Source organism: Passer domesticus, chromosome 11, assembly GCF_036417665.1.
Source record: "Passer domesticus isolate bPasDom1 chromosome 11, bPasDom1.hap1, whole genome shotgun sequence".
Lineage (NCBI taxonomy): Eukaryota > Metazoa > Chordata > Aves > Passeriformes > Passeridae > Passer > Passer domesticus.
Genome location: NC_087484.1, coordinates 20,529,929 through 20,546,124, shown reverse-complemented (window position 1 = coordinate 20,546,124; position 16,196 = coordinate 20,529,929). Strand labels below are relative to the sequence as shown.

Below are 16,196 nucleotides of genomic sequence, written 5' to 3'. Positions count from 1 at the left end.
CCCCAGGGGGACATCCCTCAGCTCCGGAGCCACGCCCCGCGCGTCACCGCCCCTCCAACATTGGGCCGCGCCTTAAGAAAAGAGCCACGCCCCCGCCCTGAGGCCGCCCACTGGGCGAGACCACGCCCCCTATGTGACCACGCCCCTTCACGCAACACACGCCCCTCCGTCCTCATTACCCCGGGCGTGATGGCCACGCCCATCAAATTGAGGCCACGCCCCCGACGCCAGCCGCGTGGCGACATTCACGACCCCGCCCCCATGAAGCTCCGCCCCTCCGCCCTCAGGTGAGGCCCCGCCCCCACGCGAGGCCCCGCCCCTTCCCCTCAGGTGAGGTCGCGGCCCTCCGCCTCCCCGCGCCACGGAAGCAGTGTAAAAATGTAATTGCGAGGGGCTTTTTTTGAGTGTTGAAGCACTAGTTCAGAGCACGTGGGCAGGCAAGAGCGGGATGTTTCTCAGGCACCCACTCGAGGGCAGCAGAGTGTCGCTGGAATGGCGGGTTTTCCACTGTCCTTGGCAGTTTCTCCACAAAACATGTCACAAGCACCTCCATTGTGTCTGTTTTATGGCACAAGCAGCGCCAGTAAAGCACCGGCAGCCCCAAAGGGTCAGGACCGTGCGTGGATTAGCAAAGGACACCCACACAGAGAGGACCACCCGGACTTAAAACACACAGCTGTGGTTTAACCAAAATACCGACTTCTTCAGTGCTTTCCAAACCACAACACCGCACAAGGCTTGGAGCTGGGAGACCGGAGGAGACATTGCACCTGCTCAGTTCATCCTAGCGAGTCCCAGAATTGACTGGTTTGAATGAGACCTTAAAGCTCATCCATTTTCACTCCCTGCCATGGGCAGGGACACCTTCCACTATCCCAGGTTCTCCAAGCCCTGTCCAACCTGGCCTTGGAACTTCCAGGGATCCAGGGGCAGCCACAGCTTCTCTGGGCACCCTGTGCCAGGGCCTCCCCACCCTCACAGGGAACAATTTTCCCTAATATCTCATCTAAACCAACTCTCTTTCAAGTAGAAAGTGCACCTGTTATCCCAGGACATAATCCTGCTCCAGAAATGCTTCTGTAACCACCTGACATCCCAGCAGTGACTATTTTTCTTCACTGAAATGCATTTCCTGTGCAGGGAGGGCTGGGTGATGCCCTGCCTGCCCCATTGTGCTGTTAACCAGCAGCGAGGCAGAGACCTGAACAGGTCAGTGCCTCTTCTAAGGGGATTTTTGGACCTCCTCAAAGTGGGATTTTTGGCCGCCAGGGTTATTCATGGTGCCGTTCCCCACACAGATTGAAGAAGTGGCAGCAGCTGAGAATGCCGGGAGGACAGGCTGGAGGCAAAGTGCAAAGGGAAGAGAGCAAATCGCTGATGGCTTCGCCCTGCATTCCCAGGTGATGACTACAGAGGCACCCAGGGGGAACCCAGCTGCATTTCCATCACCTCTGACACTCGTGAGAAGAGACAAACCAGAGGTTGCTTGGCTGCCTTCCCTCCCCCTGCCAGCCCCAGAACACAAAGGTGAATTTATCAGCTAAAAAGGAAGGTGAACAGTATGTTCACAGCTTTTGCTGATTTTAAAATACCTCAGGGGGTTTTTATACCACTGGTTTCATCTCAGTGCTTTGCTTGTGTTACAGCACAGTTACTGACACACTGATCCTGAGCTGGAAGGGTCCCCAAGGATCATCCAGTCCAACCCCTGGCCCTGCACAGACACCCCACCAGTCCCACCCTGTGCATCCCTGAGAGCACTGTCCAAATGCTCCTGGAGCTCTGGCAGCCTCGGGGCTGTGCCCATTCCCTGGGGAGCCTGGGCAGTGCCCAGCACCCTCTGGGGGAAGAACCTTTTCCTGATATCCAGTCTAGCCCTCACCTGCCACAGCTCCAGCCATTCCCTGGGTCCTGTGTGTGGTCACAGAGAGCAGAGACTGGAGCTGCCCCTTGGGAGGAAGCTGCAGCCCCTGATGAGCTCTGCCCTCAGCCCCTCATTCTCCAGCTGAACAGACCAAGTGACCTCAGCTCCTCCTGCCTTTCTTGCAGGAAGTTTAATGGACTTTTTTTTTCCCAGTCCTTGGTCTGTATTTACAAATCTAGGCAGTACTCAAACCTCAGAGACTGCAAACCCCAGAACTGCCTAAACCCTCACTGCAGGGCAGGGCATTGCCCACCTCTCCTCAAGATCTTCCCCTTCACCAGTGGGACAAGGAGAGACCAGCAGGGATAAATCATCTGGAATTCCCTAGGAATGAGGGCCTATTCCTGTCCTGTGGTGGCAGACACCCCAATGCTCCTGAAAATACTCTGAGCAGGAGAAGAGGGCATGGAGGAAAAGAAACAGCTGATGTGAGCATGCTTTGATCCTTTCCTTCACATTTAAATGTGGGTAACCAGGAGTCAGGGAAGCCTCCCTACCTCTGGGGAACACCTGAGCCCGCTGTGCCTGCCTCTGCAGCAGTGACACAGAGATGTGTGAGAGGATCCCAGGGAGATTATCTCCCTGCTCCCAGCAGCACCCAGAGAGGCAGCCTTTTGTGCAGGGAGTGCAGCTGGGCTGGACAGGCATTTTTCTGTTTGCTTAGGCCACTTCCAGCTTGTATTGCAATGTCAGTCTGGATTTGGGGGCCTCCTGGCCATGGTCTCCACAGACATATTCCTGCCAGAGTTTATGAAGCACCTTTTGCAGTTAAATTTACAGTCTCACCTGTGCCTTGGATGCTGTTTCCTACAGCATTCTGTAGGAAAATGGCTGGTCATGGGTGCACTGTTTGCTGGGCAAAAACCTGGCTGGGCAGAGGGAATGGTGGGAATGGAGTGACACCAGCTTGGGCTGGGCACCACTGGGCACCCCAGGGCTCAGTGCTGGACCCAGCAGTATTTAATATCTTTATCCATGATCTGGACGAGGGTATTGGCCACCCTCAGTATGTTCATGGGTGACACCAAGTTGGGTGGGGGTGTGGAGGGCAGGAAGGCTCTCCAGAGGGATCTGGACAGGCTGGATCCATGGGCTGAGGGTCAACAAGGCCGAGTTCCAGGTCCTGCCCTTGGGTCACACCAAGCCTGTGCAGCTCCAGGCTGGGGACAGAGTGGCTGGAAAGCTGGGACAGGCCCTGGGGGTGCTGGTGACAGCAGCTGGACACGAGCCCAGGTGTGCCCAGGTGTGCCAGAGGCCAATGGCCCTGGGCTGGCCCTGCCATGGTGGGTCCAGCAGCCAGGGCAGTGACTGCCCCTCTGTGCTGGCACCTGGGAGGCACCTCCAGCCCTGGGGACAGCTCCGGGGACAGCAACTCAGGAAGGACATGGAGGGGCTGGAGAGTGTCCAGGGAAGGGAACAGAACTGGGAAGGGGCTGGAGCACCAGGAGCAGCTGAGGGAGCTGGGAAAGGGGCTCAGCCTGGAAAAGGGGAGGCTCAGGGGGAACCTTGTGGCTCTGCACAACTCCTGACAGGAGGGGACAGCCGGGGGTGGTTGGGCTGTGCTCCCAGGGAACAGGGACAGGATGAGAAGAAACAGCCTCGTGGTTACAGCTGAAATGCTAAAATAAGGAGCAAGTTCCACTGCACCCCGTGCTCTGCAGAGACAGTTGTTATCAGCTCCTTTTGCCAACAACGTGCATCCTGTGAATGCATTTACATGGGAATTGGGTACCTGCTGATTTGCAAATCAAAGTAAGATATGATGTTTCTTTATGCAGAGTGTGTGATGCTGCGAGATGCACAGGAAGGAGCCTGAAGGGATCAGGATGATCCCTCATAAAGAGACCAAAAAACCTGGGAAAAGGGCAGAATATTAGAGTCAAGGTGGGCCAGGAGGCTGCCTCTTGCCTTCCTCCTTTCTGAGGATTTAGTGAAGGGAGCCCAAACAGAGTGGGAGCTGTAGGGATTTTTTAAAGGATCTGGAGAAGGGCACAAAGAGACACAGGGAGCTGAACCAGCACTTTTCTCCACCCAGATCTACCAAGGACAATGCCGCTTTGCAGCCAAATTGTTTCACCTCTTAATCCTGTTCCTTCCTCACATCCCCCCTTAGGAGGTCAGTGTCATGCAAGAACAAAGATTAAGTGACGATTAAGAACACGTAAGTGAAGATTAAAGATTAGGAACAAAGAGTGAGTGAAAAGTCATGAGCAGAAAACGTTTGAGGCTCAGAGCTGCAGTAACAGCTCCCAGAACAGCAATTTCCCCCTATCCAGTTATGTGTAATCCCCAAAATTGATCCCAAGTGGAGAAGACTGCCTTGTGCCTACACTGTTGAGGTCTCTGGCTCTGACTACATCCAAATCAACTCCTGGTGGAAACTTTCCAGCTGAGCAGATGCTGAAGTACATGCATAGGTCCTGATAATTCATGCTAATCAAGACTGAACTTTGATATTAATTTTTTCAGGGTTTTTTTCAACAGATAACCAACCAAAGGAAAAAAAAAAAAACCACAAAAAACCCCATAAAATCAAAGGTGGGAATTACTTAAATTCCTGATTCCAAGTCCATCTTGGAAGTTTCACAAATCCACCTGCACAGTTTCTTTTCAAGATCAATGGAATGAGTCACCTGCTATATTTGCCATGTTTACCATGTAAAAGGCAAACAGGGATGCTCAGCTGGGTTGTGGCATTTGCCTACTCAACTGCAGGCTGAAAAAGCCCCACTTGTGGAAGTTGTGGAAAGGAGTTTGTTTGTTCCAGCAGCTGCAGAGCCAGCCTGGCAGCTCTGCTCCTCTCTTCCCCCACACCACCCACACAGCACATGGACAGGCTTCCAGAGCAACAGGACCACAGGAGGGAGTGAGCCAGCTCAGGAGCCAGCAGTGAACCTTGGTGGCTCTGCTGCCTGGGGGGACAGACCAGGCTCTCAAACAGCTTTTCCCTGGAGCGTGGAGTGAGGCACCTTTTCCACGTGAGCTCCACTGCCATCCTGCTGCAGCCTTTCCTGGCTCTGTGCTGCCCACAGCTCTGCCACAGCCAGCACCTGTGCAGCTCCCTGCTGCAAGGGGCTCACAGAAACCATCCTGCTAGGAGCAACTTTTATACCCGAGTGCCAGCTCAACTTCCTGCAGAAAGAGCAGAGCGAAGGGAGCAGAACAGAATCATTTAGGTTGGAAAAATCAAGTCCAACCATCAGCCTTACACTGCTGAGTCCACAACTTGGTCCCTGGGAATAGAGTCTGACCCTCACTGGGCTGCCACCCCCTGTCAGGGAGTTGTGGAGAGCCAGAAGATTCCCCCAAGCCTCTTTTTTTCCAGGCTGAGCCCCTTTCCCAGCTCTCTCAGCCCTTCCTGGTACTCCAGCCTCTTCCCCTGTTCTGTTCCCTTCTCTGGACTGACACCAGCCCCTCAATGCTCATTTCATGCACTTGGCTGTGATTTCCCTTGACTGTGGATGTCTGCCTTGGGAATTCATATTTGTTGGGTGAGGCAGATCTTGTCTGTTGGGAAATTCCTCCTGCTGCTCAGGCCACTGGAGCTGTGCAGTGTCCCCAGGTGGCTTCAGGTGTGGCTGTGGTGACTGTACAGCTGCTTTCTGGTGAAACAGGGCTAGTGCTGGAGTCACCACAGGACAACAGAGAGAGCAGGGGATTTCCTGGAAATCCTCTCCAAAGTTTTCCCCAGAAATTCTGCAGAAGCTCCTCTGTTAATCTGGCACTGGAGTGCTCATCTGCCTCCTGAGCTCTGGAAGTGTCTTGTAGTCACAGGTGTTTCTCTTAGCTGGCTCTTGAGAGGGAATAAAGAGGGGATGTTTCCCAAATTGAAAACTGACAGAGCCTGTGTGATGCGTCTGTCTCCATCCATCATGATGATGATTTTGTTGGCTCTTGCCAAACTTTGGCATTCCCTGCACACATTTTAATAGTGATCCCACACCATGTTGTGGACCCAGGGCAGTGACAACTGCAGACAGGGAATGTCCTGTGGGTGGAAGAGCTGCCATGAGCATCCTCAGAACTACAGCATGGCCCAGCCTGCCATGACCCACACTGCAGCAGTTACAGGAACAACCTGTTGCTCAGAAATGAGGCATTCTCAAATGCATGAGGCTTTTCCAAGGAAAAGGAAAAGGCAGGGGGCACAGCCCATCTCAGGAGGGCTGAGCACCTGTCCAGAATATCAGGAAAATAAAACTCTCCCAAAGCTATGTTGCTCCTTCTATCCTGTTTAACAGCTTTTCTCAGCCAGGATGGTGCTTGATAAGGGATTAGCTTATGGAACACAAAAAGCTGCTGTGGGGTTGCATCAGGAGAGGTGGCTCTGGTTGCCCTCCCAGCTGCCAGGACTCAAGAGGTGTCTCCATACAGGCACTGCCATCTATCTGCATCTCCACAAAGTGTTAGTGACATCTGACATGGCCAATGGAAGACAAAACCACTCCATGCAGGACCTGAAGGAATGTCAGGAAGCTATGCTGGGGGAGATATAGGTTGGATGATAGGAAAAGGTTCTTCCCCTCCAGAAGTGGTGGAGCACTGCCCAGGCTCCCCAGGGAATGGGCACAGCCCCAAGGCTGCCCGAGCTCCAGCAGCATTTGGACACTGCTCTCAGGGGTGCACAGGGTGGGATTGTTGGGGTGTTTGTGCAGGGCCAGGAGTTGGACTGGATGATCCTTGTGGGGTATTGTGTGATTCTGTGATTCCATGATTCCTGGGAGGGCAGACACCCATCGGTGACAGTGACAAACCTGGGGAGCAGTGTGGGCACGTGGCTGCCACTGGCAGCAAGGGCAATCATCTATACCCCTGGCAGCTCTCAGGTGCTTCAAATTCCCTGTGTGTGACTCCCACACCACATCCAGGTGGTTCACTTCAGTAGGGAGGGTTCCACCTTTTCCTTCTGAGGCTATTGTGGGAATCACAAGTGAGCTGTGAGGCCCTGCATAAAGGAATCACAGATCACAGCAAATGTCCTGGTTGGAAATGAGAGGAAAAAATACATACAAGGATTACATGCAAGAAATGGCTTTCCTGCACCCTCCACAAAGCCATTAAACAGGTTCTAACAGGCTCATTTTATAAAACACTGATATGAATCTGGAAAGGAAATGTGAGGCTGCTGCATAGTACAGACCTGACTGAAGGCACTTCAGATATCAGCCCAAGTGTGCAAAGAGCTTTTTGCTCTCCAGCTCCCACAGACCCAAAAAGTGACCACAACCTACCACCAGGAATTAGGGGATGAGGTGGGGCCTCATCAGGGCTATGGGGATACCTGACCCCTGCTCTGGAACACTGAAAGATCCATTAGTGGCACTGCAGGGCTGTGGATGTGCCATGGATTGTAGGTGCAGCCTGGAGAGGCCACGTGCTCCCAGGCCTCAGGGGTTCTCCTGTTCCCTCCATGCACTTCACAAGCCTAAATGCATTATTTAACTGCTCTCTTTTTAAAAGACTGGGGCAGAGGTTTGCCTGAGATGATTATTGCTACTGCTTGCAGAATTAAACTGTGGATTAAAATAGATTTTATTTAATTAACCTGAATGAAATAAATGCTTGTGTCTGATTGTCTCAGGAGAGGTTCAGATCAGACAGTGCCAGTAAAACTTACTCACCTGTGTTGGATGAGCACAAAAATCTCTCTGTGGCATCTAGAGAAGATTTCTTAATCTCCTTAGCCTGTCTCAGGGATGGGCTTGGCTGCCAATAGTGCAGCAATGCAGGGCTGGGATTTCAGAGCTGGATGGTTGGAATAATGCTTGGATATTTCATGTTCCAGTGGAAGTGAAAGCAGCCTGGGATTCAGTGAACAAAAGTACCACAAAGTCCTGGATGTTGCTCTTCCTCAAGTCCTGCTGCTGCCCTCACCAACACACAGCCCAAGTGCCCTGATCCTGAGTTTCCTCATGCCAGCTGCATCCAGAAAATCCAAGAATTCCAAGAACTGCTCCATCTGAGTGCTTGCACATCCAGCTCTAAAATCCTCATGCACCACCTCTGTCCTGGCTGTCTGTGGGTATGATGGCAACTAAGTGCTGAGACAGAGGGAAGTGCAGTGGGATGATCTGCCTAACCTGTTTATCCCACATGTTTCCTGAAAAGTGTGTGCCCACTGACCACAAACAATGCATCCTCAGCCCTTTCCTTCCCTGGAAGTGTGGCAATCAGGAGGGGAGGGAGTTCAGTACCACCCATCACAACACAAGGACATCACCACAAACCAGGGTTCACTTCCAGTGTGTTCCGCGGAATCATGGAATCATTTCGGCAGGAAAAGCTCTCTAACTTCGAGTCCAACCATTAACTTGGCACCACCACTGGCTCATATCAGGAATGGGGTGTCCAGCAGCCCAGGGCAGTGACTGCCCCTCTGTGCTGGGACCTGGGAGGCACCTCCAGCCCTGGGGACAGCAATTCAGGAAGGACATGGAGGGGCTGGAGTGTGTCCAGGGAAGGGAACAGAGCTGGAACACCAGGAGTGGCTGAAGGAGCTGGGAAAGGGGCTCAGCCTGGAGAAAAGGAGGCTCAGGGGGAACCTTCTGGATCTGCACAGCTCCTGACAGGAGGGGACAGCTGGGGGTGGTCGGGCTCTGCTCCCAGGGATAGGAAAAAGGCAAAACAGTCTCAAGTTGTGCCAGGGAAGGCTTAGGCTGGACATCAGGAGGAACTTCTCCACTGTAAGGGTGGGCAGGCACTGGAAGGGGCTGCCCAGGGAGGTTTGGAGTCCCCATCCCTGGAGGTGTCCAAGGAATGCTGGACATGGCACTCAGCACAGTGGGCTGGGTGACAAGGTGGGATGTCACAGCATACCTTGCAGTCAAGGGGCCATGATATACAGAGTATCACCACACAATTTCAGAAAGCTTTAAGCAGCTGCCCAAGCAGAGTAACACCTTACCTCACCAGAAAGCTTCAGGCCTCTCCTCATAGTGAGTAACACTGTCACTTCAGAAAACTTCAAGCATCTGCAGCTTTTTATTGCTCTACAGTACAACTTTTATACTCTTCATCCCACATGCAGTGCCCCTGTGTGCCCTCTGCTCCCTTTGGTGGTTGCTCAGTGCCCTGGGCACTCCATGGCTCATTGCTGTCAGTGCTGCTCACAGCTGTGCCACTGGGAATGAGGCTCAGCCCCACCCCAATCACCACAGACTGTGTGCCTACAACACTGGGGATCAGTCACAGGTTGGACTCGATGATCTTGGAGGTGTTTTCCTACCTCAGTGATTCTGTGATTTTGTAAACTATGTCCCTAAGTGCCCCACTGACACACCTGAACCCTTCCCTTTGCTGCAGCACCCAAACAACCAAACACACAACACTCAACCCCCATCCTGCAGTTGTTCCTGTTGCCAAATAAGGTGGAAACACACAGAAAAACACTGGGAAACACTGCATTAATCCCTTTTTCTGGGCTAAGCACACTGCTTCTCCAGAATTTTTTATTCCAGTTCTTCCATGCTGTTACAGCCCTGAAGACACAAACTGGAGGTTTTCCTGCACCACATCATACGGTGGTGTAGAAACCCAGCAGTGCAGAAGATTCCTAAAGGACTTTGGCTCTGTAAAAACGAATCCTGAACCACTTGAGTCCCAAGGCTGATTCAAAGGTGAGTGTTACTTTTCTTATTGCCACATGGGATAAGAGGAGTAAAAAACTGTAGTGCTGTATTAGTCATTCTTGAGACAGTTATTAACTATTATTTGTACAATAGTTCAAGGGCTGAACTATCACCTGTTGTAATGTTTAGGAACTGATTGAGGAGAGAAGGGGCCAAGGATACAGATGGGGAGCGGGCAGGAATGGGTGAGAGGGCATAAATTATATATTTATTATAGAAAATGTAGATGTATTTTATTTATGCACACTGCATACATGTATAGATAGAGGGGTATATGAAGATATATGTGTAAAGTCATATAAACCACCCATGAGTGTATAAAATTATACACTCATGTTATTCCAAGGGGGAATGGGTTGAAATTGAAAGAGTGGGTTTAGATTAGATATTAGGAAAAAAAAAATCTTCCATGTGAGGGTGGTCAGGCCCTGGCACAAGTTGCCTAGAGAAGCAACCTGTGCCCAACACTGGACGTCTTCAAGGCGGTCAGGACAGGGCTTGGAGCAACCTGGGGTAGTGGAAGGTGTTGGGGTTTGGAATGAGATGGGCTTTCCCCACGCAGCCCAAACCATTCCGCGGTGATCCTTCCACATAAACATACACCCGCAAAGGCGCGGCTCTGTGTACACAACACTCTCTAACAGGACATAATTAAACGGCTGATGGGATTTACCCGTAAACACGAGCAACCACCGGAACGCGCGCTCGGCCGGGCGGGGCGCGGGGCCTGCGGCGGAGCCCGGCCCGCGGCAGGGCGGGGAGCAGGCGAGCCCAGCCCCGGAGCTGCGGAGCCGCCCCGGCCGGGCGGGGCCTGAGCCCGGCGCTGCCGCCCCTGCAGCCGCGGCCCGGCCCGGCATGAGGCTGAGCCGGGCGGCCGTGCTGGCACAGGCCAAGGCCGCCGCGCTCGACGGCGTCCGCCGCCTCAACTGCTGGTGGGCGCGGGGACGGGCCGGGGGACAGGCGGGGATGAGGGAGGAGGACAGGCTCGCATGAGGCTGAGAGGATGGAGGGGGGACAGGCAGGCCTGGGGCTGCGGGCTCAGGCTGGGATCAGGAGGATGGATGAGGAGGGGCAGGTCAGGATGGGGAGGGGACAGGCAGGGATGGATGAGGGGGACACGGGCAGAGATGGGGAGGGGGTTCAGACAGGGCTGGGGAGGGGAGACAAGGATGGAGGGAGGGAGCTGGGTGTCAGACAGGGATGGGAGGGCAGGAGTGGGAACGGGTAGGGCTGAGTGAGGGAGAACAGGCAGGGCTGGGGAAGGGGAACAGGCAGGGTCAGGTAGGGCTGGGTGAGGGGAGCAGGGTCAGACAGGGCTGGGGAAGGGGAGCAGGCAGGGTCAGGCAGGGCTGGGGAAGGGGAATGGGCAGGGTCAGGCAGGGCTGGGGAAGGGATGGTGAAGCAAGGCCCATGGCAGGCTCTGCTGGAGCAGTTTGGTGGGGCCAGGCTGGGATTTGGGGTGTGAACCCGGCTGTGGGGGGGGGGTGCAGGGGGAGGCTGAGCCCTGCTGTGCTCTCCCTGACCCCTCTCTCCTCTCGCAGGGGCAGCCACCTGACGGATGTAAGTAGTGGAGGAGCCAGAGGAGCCTGGGCCCACGGCTGGAGCGGGGACGCCATGGAGGCCGTGGGGTTGGCAGGGCACTGGGGAGGGCCTGGCTTCGGGCTGGCCTGGTGCCTGTGAGCTGCAGGGCTTTTCAGGGTTGATTAGCATCTCACGCCATTAAAAAAAAAAAAAAGTGATTGTTGCTGTTTCCACATTGGAAAATTTCTCTGCAAGGCCCAGCATGGAGCCTCGGAGAGCAGGACCCTGAGTCCTACCTCTGTGGTGATTTTGGATGAGGTTCTGTCACTAGGGGAGGGCTGGCAGGAGTGGGAGGGAGCCTTTCTTGCGTGTGGAGGCTGCAGAGTTGCTGGAGCAGAAGAACAATGTGACACTGGCTGGTATCTGCACTTCCCCTCCTGAGCAGAGGCTGGAGGAGCTGCTGACGCTGCACTCGCTGTGTCAGAAAATCTCTGGTGTTGTTAAGCTCAGGTTAGACTGAAGCAAACTCAGATTCCTGATGGTGCTTTTTGTGATTTCAATTGGGTTTATTTAAATTTTCCCCCACAAGTGCCAACTTGTTGTTTCTGTCTCTTCCTGCCCAGATATCCATATGCCGGGATTTGCCCAACATCGAGGTGATCACGTTCAGGTGAATGCCAGTTTGCCATCTTTGGAGAGGGCAGGGAAATCACCTTTTCCTGGGGATGGTTTCTTCCCATGTTGCTGTGTGAGCTGCCTGGCTCTTCATGCCCCATTTCTCAAGCAGCAGAGATACAGAAATGATTATTCCTCAGCAGCTCCTCTGCACTACTCCCTGTGCTCTTGAGAAAATATTCTCTGACTTGACAAGTGATAAAACCCCTTAGGATTGTTGTTCCTGAAATTCTATTCTATAGTTTCAACAGGGATCTTGGCCTCTGTACGTGGCCTGTTTCCAAAATACTTGTTGAAATATTTTGTGGATCATCTCTCAGAGCTTTCCCTTTCCGTAATATGCTAAACTTTCACTTGTCCTGGGGACCCCATGGAGCCAATGCTCTGCGAATTTGAGCCTTTTAACTTGGGAATCTTACATGGGTTCCCCTTGGGTGGGCTGAGGAGCTGCTACAGAAAAGGGGGCAGGTTTGGTGGAAGAAGATGCTCTTTGTCATCCTCAGCAGGGTGGAGCAACGGCTCTTTCAATTCTTCCCTCTGCTGACAAAGATGAAATGCCACAAGCCAGGGGCTGAACGCCCCTTTCAGTGCCATGCTGAGGCTGTTGCAGGAAAAGGGGCTGGGAAGTGCTGTCCTCCCCCCTGGATGGGGCTCTGAGGGCAAGGTGGGCTCTGAGGGCAGGGTGGGCTCTGACCGTGTCCCCGCAGCGTGAACGGCATCTCGGACCTGGAGCCGCTGCGCCGCTGCCAGAACCTGAGCGAGCTCTACCTGAGGAGGAACAACATCAGGAGCCTGGATGAGCTGTTCTACCTGAAGACGCTGCCGCGGCTGCGGGTGCTGTGGCTGGCAGAGAACCCCTGCTGCGGGCCCGACCCGCACCGCTACCGCATGACCGTGCTGCGCAACCTGCCCAGCCTGCAGAAGCTCGACAACCAGGGTGGGCTTTGGCACCTGCAGACAGCCCCTGCCTGTGCCCCCTGGGAAACTGGGACGTGTTGGCTCTTAGCAAGGGCGTCCTTTGAGTTCTCCTGGAGTCAGGAGGTGTTAGGGGTTGAGTTAGATCCAGTGCTTCTAAGCTGTTTTCTCACTTTGTCTTTTCCCTTTCCGTTTCTCTCCCTTATCGCCTTTTGCCTTCCCTATCCTTATCCCCTTTTGCCTTCCCTATCCTTATCCCCTTTTGCCTTCCCTTCCCTCTCCCCTTTTCCCTTCCCTCTCCCCTTTTCCCTTCCCTCTCCCCTTTTCCCTTCCTTCTCCCGTTTCCCTCTCCCTTGTTTCCCTCTCCTTTTTCTTTGCCTATCCTTTCCCTATCCCTTCCCTACGGCAGCAGGACCGAGTGCCTCATTATAGCTTGGACAGTACCACTAATTAGTGGTTTTTAGAACTCTCCCTTTTCTGTGGCCAGACAAAGGTTCTATAACTGGATCTGCTGCTGCAGAAAAGCTTCTCTGGGTTTTTTTTGGTGGTTTTTTTTTCCAGTAGCAGAAATTTGGTTGCTTTCGGAGCCTTCTCCAGAGACAAGAAATAGTAAAGCATGTTTGCATCCCTCTCTGATACCCTTCTCACTTCGGGAGGCTGGTTATCGCTTCCAGCATTCTCCTGCACAGGTTTCACTGCAGGAGAAGGGTGAAAGCAAAATGCCAGACAATTTTTGGACCAAACCTGCCCCGCTAGAGATGCCATCCCCTTGGGCTGCCGCAGTTCATAGCAACAGGCGTTTGTTGTGGCCTTTGCAGCTGTGACAGAGGAGGAGCTGTCGCAGGCGCTGGTGGATGGCGTGGAGATCACGGCCCCGCCGGCGCGCAGCAGCGTGGAGAACGGCTGGTCTGAGTGCACCACATCCAGCGCCGCCGGATCCACCACCGAGCCCGACAGCGACCTGCTCAGCCTGGACGACACCAAGTGAGGGCTGGGCAGCTGCCAGCGTTTCTGGGCCGAGTTTGTGTGTAGCAGGAAAGGAGCCTGACGTTCCAGGGGCCGGGCTGTGGCTGGTGCAGGTTCCCATTGTTCTGGTTGCTGCAGTGGGGCTGGTTGTGTGCCTGCCAAACAGGCTCTGCTGTGGGGGGTGACAAGCTCATCAGCTGCCTGTGCAGGCAGGGGTGGATCCTTTCTGATGTGGGAGCTGCAGTCCATTTCCTGGGGTCCTCCAGCTAGATACTCCTTGCATGGTTGCCCGTGATGAGGAAGGATTGGCCCGGTAGAGGAAGGTTCTCCTACCTGGTCATAATAACATTTGCTTTTCCTCCCTGTTTTTTAGCAAAACTCAGGAGGAGCTTGATATGAAGCCCAGGGATAAATACTCCTTTTCCCCTCAAGAGACAGATTGCAGCTGCAAGAAGAGAGTGAGTATCTTTTAAACACCAAATTGCTTTTCCTTGTATGTGGGGCTGAGCTCCAGCATTGAAGGATGTGAAGAACCTTGGATGTCCCCTGAGGAGGGAACAGAGCTGATGCCAGGGCTGGAAGAAATGTCCAGGAGCAGCTAAGGGCTCTGGTTTTGTTTGGAGAGAAGGAGGCCAAGGGGTGACCTCATGCCCCTCTGCACCTTCCTGAGGTGGGGATGTGGGGAGGGGGTGCTGAGCTCTTCTACTTGGGATCCAGTGGTAGGAGACATGGGGATGGTTCAAAGCTGTGCCAGGGGAGGTTCAGACTGGACATTAGAATGTGTTTCTTTAGCAAGAGGAGGGTCAAACCTTGGGAAGTGACTGCTGAACAAGAAGCTTAAATGGTTCCTCTTCCCCCTCCATTATGTAGCCATGGATGAACCTGGATTTTGGTGGTTCAGCTGGGAATTGCAGAGTGCTGGACTCGGTGCTGTTGCATCAATCAGCAGAGCAAGATGTAACCCACAGTGCCATGGCTGCCTAGAGCAGCACCACAAGCTCTGACCTTTAAAGAGGGGAGAAGTGGTCCCCCATTGCAGCTGAAGATGCTCAGGTTGGATGTTGGGCAAAAGATTCTCCCTAGAAGGACAGCTATTTATGCTGTGGAATCTCTCCCTGGAGTTCTTCAGGACATGATTTGACAGAGCCACGGCCTGCTGTTGGCAGTGGTCCTGTGGTGGTGGCAGGGCTGGGGACCTTCAAGGCTCCTTTGCAGAGAGCACCAGCTCTCCTCACTCCTCAGAGCAGGGGCCTCCTGTCCTTTCCCATCCCACACATGCTGGAGAGCGAGGGCAGCCGCTCCTGAAAGTGCTTTTCCTGACAGAAGCCAGGCTGGAGCGTGGCCAGAGGCTGTGGGCAGGATGGGTTTGTCCTGCATTCCAGCCTGGTCATGTGCCACATGTGCCTCCGCCTGTGTTTGCCCCGAGGCCTTGGTTGTTAGTCCCGGTCCTGTGGCTGCAGGTGGCTGCTCCAAACTGCTGCTGGTGGTGCTGGTGGTGGTGGAGGAGGAGTTCCTAGAAAGAGCAGGGAAAATCGAGTGTCCTTGTCCTGGCTGGCTGGTCCAAAGCATTGTGTGCTTTATCCCGACAGAACAATGTCCTGAATGCCATCCTGCTTCTCATGAAGGAACTGGACGCAGAGGGGCTGGAGATCATCCAGCAGACGGTGGCGAGGAGGCTCCAGGCCTTCCAGAAGAAGGAGCTGCAGGAGGAGTGACAATGCCCATCCCCCTTCCAGCCTCCCTGGAGCCCCAGCCCCTCGGTGCTGCCCTGCCCACACCCCTGGCTGCAGCCAAAGCCTCAGTGCTCTGCTTCCCCTGCGAGGGCATGCCATGGGTTGCTGCTTCTCTGCAGATTTCCTGCTTGTGCAGCAGGCTCTGACACTGTACCCCGTGTGGCTGGGGCTCTTGGATGGGAGCTGCAGGCAAATCGGCAAAGCAGGAGGGAACAGGGCTGCAGCCAGAGGTGCTGTGTGATCCGAGGGGGAGCAGAGCCTGCAGATGGCTGGGAGGGACTCCGGCCCTCAGCCAGCCTGGGGGTGCACAGCAACTCTGAGGGCAGTTTGTACCACAGAGTTCTGGTTTGGTGCAGTCTGACAGGGAGATGTTGCCTGAGATGATCACCTGGACCTGTCTGGTGCAGATGGTGAAGGTCAATGTCCCGTTGTTAATTTATTTTCCAGCTCCTGGCTGACTTCCTCAGGTCCTTGCTGGCGCACGCAGCGCCTGCCGGTCAGGCAGCCCAAAGGAAAGCTCAGAGCAGCCTAGGTGAGCCAGGAATGACTCCCACATCCTGAATGCTCAGCTGTCCTCTCACCCCAACATTCCCTGCAGGCATTAGAGCAGCTTAAAGTACCATCCCAGTTAAAAGGCCCTGAGCATTCTGCCTGCTTTGCACAGGCATCAAGGATGGGTGTTGCTCTTTAACTGATAAAACTGTATTTACCAAGTTTTATAGAGCTGTCAAGTACAAACTAAACTGTTGTGACATACCAAATAAACCCAATTATCCCTCAAGGCCGTGTAAGTGGTGGCTGGAGTTCAGCAAAGGCCTGGCTGGGGGCACTGCT

At 54.0% G+C, this 16,196-nt stretch overlaps 1 protein-coding gene across 1 annotated transcript; it reads left to right on the top strand.

The window, feature by feature from the left end:
• Positions 1-10,333: 10,333 nt before the first annotated feature.
• Positions 10,334-16,143, top strand: CFAP410 (cilia and flagella associated protein 410). Its single transcript, XM_064435639.1, has 7 exons — positions 10,334-10,484; positions 11,094-11,112; positions 11,697-11,743; positions 12,456-12,685; positions 13,482-13,647; positions 14,003-14,087; positions 15,219-16,143. Exons 1-7 carry the CDS (start codon positions 10,408-10,410, stop codon positions 15,342-15,344), a joined length of 750 nt encoding a protein of 249 aa, XP_064291709.1. The 5' UTR covers positions 10,334-10,407; the 3' UTR covers positions 15,345-16,143.
• The last annotated feature ends 53 nt before the right edge of the window (positions 16,144-16,196 follow it).

Coding starts and splice junctions, on each gene's coding strand:
- CFAP410 (XM_064435639.1), top strand. CDS start 10,408: ATGAGGCTGAGCCGGGCGGCCGTGCTGGCACAGGCCAAGGCCGCCGCG. Junction 11,744..12,455: donor ATCGAGGTGATCACGTTCAG/GTGAATGCCAGT, acceptor GTGTCCCCGCAG/CGTGAACGGCATCTCGGACC. Junction 13,648..14,002: donor CTCAGCCTGGACGACACCAA/GTGAGGGCTGGG, acceptor CCTGTTTTTTAG/CAAAACTCAGGAGGAGCTTG.